Genomic DNA, 4080 nt, shown 5'->3' with positions numbered 1-4080 from the left:
CCCCTTGCTTCTACAAATTTTTGTAGGATACGAGCCTGGATCTTCGTGATACCTGTCATTCTTTTCGTTTCCGAGGCATCTTGTGGAGGATTGTGAGGTAGCTGCTTGTCATCTCAGCGAACTTTCCTACTCCAGTTTATGACTTTGTTTTTACTTGAAAGACAACTTCATGTTAGACTTCTATATTATTTCAATTCTAATATTTACATTAGAGGCTTGTGCACGTGACAACCTGATTTTGGGGATTGGATTAATATGACTTGGTTTCATAATAGGAATTGTTGTTGGATTGTCATTTACTTCCGCACTTTGTTAGATATTTGGTTTTAGGCTGACTTGTCTTGGTGGGATAAGACGAGTGCCATCACACCCATTTTTGGGTCGTGACAAATGTATACCCTATGAATTTACATTTATCCCTCAAATTTAAAATGTATACCTTATGAATTTACATTTTTTATTTGTGTTTCAAATATTTATGGTTCATCCTACGCTGAAACTCGCCTATGCTTTTCAAAGTACTATCTATAATAAGCGATTGCAAATAGTATAATTGAATTGGTTCAAATAGACAAATAATAAATTAAGATTATAAATAAAAAAATATGTATCAAATCAATACATAACAATCAAGTCAAAATTCAAAAACTTACATTTTTCAGTCTTCTTAGTGAAGTCTAGTAGGTTTTGTCAAAATCAGAACTTAGAGATACGTTGCACATAGTTTAATTATTTTTTTGTTAAGGAAAGGTGGGGTCAATTTAAAATTATTTTGGAATTTTATAATGTTTGTTCTAAATCATAAATGTGAGTGAGATTGATGGTTCATTTTTTGCCTTTGTCTATATACTACTAGACACAAGGAGAACCACTGCCAATTACATACTCTCTCAAACTCAATTTATACGACGTAAATTATTTTACTATTTAAATAAAAAATTATTTTTTCATATATTTTTTCCAGTAAGCTGGTTCAATAAAAAATTATTGAAAAAATTATATTTTTATAAAATATAAATTTTCCAGTACTGATCCAATCTACTAGCGTCAAATTAATATTGTAAATAAATTTTAATTGATTAAATTCCACAACATTGATTGGTCCCTTTCATTCTACTTAGTGTGTATATATAGTGCATGGTGCAGGTTTATAGACACTCTTTCTCTGATTTTTTCTTTCTCTTAAATCGGAGGACATGGTATCAGAGCAGGGTCTGTCTCACTCGATGTTGGGATCCCTAAAAATAAAAATTGTCTACGCATCAAATGTTAAGTATTGGGCGTGAGATAAGGTGTTAAAGAATGACAAAAGTCTCACATTGGTGCTTAGTGAGATGGGTGGACTCCTTATAAGGCTTGAACAATCCTCCTTCCTCTGAGCTAACTTTTGGGATATGAGTTAGGCCTAAGACCTAATTTCATAATTAGGCCTAAGACCTATAATTTCACATGATATCAGAGCAGAGCCCGTCTCATCCGATGTTGGGACCGCTAAAATCAAAATTGCCCACGCACTAGTTGCTAAACACTGGGCGTGAGGTGGGGTGTTAAAGAATGACAAAAGTCCCTCATTAGTGGTTAATGAAATGGGTGGACTCCTTATAAGGCTTGGTTAATCCTCCTCCGTTTGAGCTAGCGTTTGGGATATGAGTTAGGCCTAAGACCTAATTTCACTAAGATATAAGTTGTGAATTTTTTTTGATATACGATTTTATTTTCCAATTTTTTTATTTGAATTATTGATTTCTGTTACTTATGGAATGTGACACAAAAAAAAAATACAAAAAATGTGATGTAACTATTGTGGATTGCTTATGGGGAAAATATTAATCTTGCCAAACACAAAATTAGTTAATTGTTTTTATTTCAAAATTATTATTTCTTATATCGTGAGTCAAACGATTCTTAAGATCACTCTCATCTTGTTGAAAGCATATGAATCTAAATATATCACAGTTAACATTTAAAAGTCAAAATGATGATATGAATTATTATCTATGTAATTTATAATTTTTTATGTTTTCTTTAAATATTTAAATTTTATATCTGAATCCATTTAAAACATTATTAATTTGATTCTTACATTTCGAATCAAGCCAAATAAATAAACTGATAAACTTACATTTGTACACCCTGAATTTGGAAGTCCGGAGCCTAAAGGGTATAAAATATTAACAAAAATTTCAAAACGGTATATAAAATTTTATGTTAACCAAAACGGCAAAATCGCTGGAACAACAGCGATTTCCTCCGCCGGAAAAAGCAAAATCGCTGCTACTGCAGCGATTTTGCAAAATGTGTGTTTTTTTTTTTAAAAATTAAGCGATTTTGCCGTTTTGGTTAATATAAAATTTCATATATACCTTTTTGGAATTTTGTTAATATTTTATACCCTTTAGGCTCCGGACTCCTGAATTTGGCACATTAATGTTAATTATTGAAGAATTTCATACACGTCCATTAATATTTTTGAGGACTGCTACTAACATAATTGATTAATTAATTAGTAAGAGCGCGTTCATGAGAGAAAATATTTTTCTATTTGTTAGAAAAATATTTCTTATTTTTTTGGTGTGTTTGGACGGTAAGCAAAAATTAGTTATCTTAGAAGTACTTGTATATAATCTGGTTAAATATAATGAATAATGAAGTGTGTGGTGATGTGAAGATGAAGTATGTCGAATGACACAATCAATATAAAATATCAATATATCACTTGTGATATTTATTTTTCCTACTTTCACCCGAAAAATCATTTTACTTATTTATAAAAGTTAATCTTATTTTCCAGGAAAAATATATAAATATCGATTTCTTTATATAATCCCCAATATAAGAAAATTAGAAAACATTTTCAAGGCTAATCAACCTCTAAATATATATAAAAGAAACATATACACTAAATTGAAAAAAATTAAAATGAACAAGAAGGAATATAACATTGAAAAAACTAAATGGACAAACTTAACAAGATATGGAAATTGAGTATTCTAATTTGAATTAGAATACTCAGACAAGAGTTCATCCAATAGTTCACTTCCCAAATCTTCAAATATAAAAACAATATTATTATTATTATTATTATTATCAACATTATTATTATTATTATTATTATTATTGTTATTTTCTTTTTCATGATTTACCTTTTGTTTCTTTTTTCTTGAAATATTACTACTACTTCTCCTTTTGTGTTTCTCTTTTAAGGCTGCTGCTGGTGACAATCCATTCTTGAAGAAATTGCAGATTTCTGTTTCTTCTAACATCTTACTAACTCTTTCAACTGGAAAATTTAGACAAGTTGTTGGACCTCTCATTAAAAAAGCAACTTGATCATAAGCCAACGCGGCTTCTTCAGCACTATTGAATGTTCCAAGCCAAACCCTAATTCCATTCCGAGTTGAATCCCTAATTTCAGCCGCAAATTTTCCCCATGGCCTTGCTCTAACACCTATATAGTGTTTTGTCTCCTTAGATCGTTCTGAATGAAAGTCATTTTCCTTATTGGAAGAATAAGTATCACTTGAGGAAGTGTCTTCGAGTGATATTGATGATTCTACTGAATTTGAACTTTGTTTCTCATCTTGAATCTTCAAAATCATTTTTTTTCTTTGATACTTTCTTAATTGAGATATAAAACAATAATGTATATTAAAGAATATATGAGTGGAAAAAACTATATATATATATGTGTTACCACCCTAAAGAGGAAGGGTACATTTTGAAAAATTTAATTAAATTAAGAAGAAAATTATGTAATAATGGAAGAGGCAATTATTGGATTAAACAAGAGAGCAAGTTGTTTTACAAGTGGGCAAATATCCCATTTCTTACGCAACCCCAATTGCAAGAAAAGAGGTGCAATCACGCACCAATTATCGTTTGACACGTATTAAGTTCTTTCAATTTTTAATTTTTAGTTTCATTTTCATTTTCATATTATTATTTTTATTTTTATTAACTTTATTTCATTTTTTCCCTCTTTTTTCTTAAATCTTCATTACTCAAATCTTTTATTCTTTGTTGTAAATCCTCTAAAAGTAGCAGTCATAGTCACCTTCAATGTAGCCTCCATGATGCTTC

General features: G+C 29.8%; 1 protein-coding gene across 1 annotated transcript; it reads right to left on the bottom strand.

Annotated features, from left to right (window-relative positions):
* Positions 1-2990: 2990 nt before the first annotated feature.
* LOC114077366 (ethylene-responsive transcription factor 1B-like) lies at positions 2991-3682 on the bottom strand. The gene has a single exon (XM_027917337.1). It carries the CDS (start codon positions 3597-3599, stop codon positions 2991-2993), a length of 609 nt encoding a protein of 202 aa, XP_027773138.1. The 5' UTR covers positions 3600-3682.
* Between the last annotated feature and the right edge of the window lie 398 nt (positions 3683-4080).

The sequence above is a fragment of the Solanum pennellii genome, chromosome 5 (assembly GCF_001406875.1).
Source record: "Solanum pennellii chromosome 5, SPENNV200".
Lineage (NCBI taxonomy): Eukaryota > Viridiplantae > Streptophyta > Magnoliopsida > Solanales > Solanaceae > Solanum > Solanum pennellii.
This window is presented reverse-complemented; position numbering and strand designations above follow the sequence as displayed.

What these genes read in the sequence shown, in the direction of transcription:
- LOC114077366 (XM_027917337.1), bottom strand. Translation starts at nt 3,599, where the DNA reads ATGATTTTGAAGATTCAAGATGAGAAACAAAGTTCAAATTCAGTAGAA.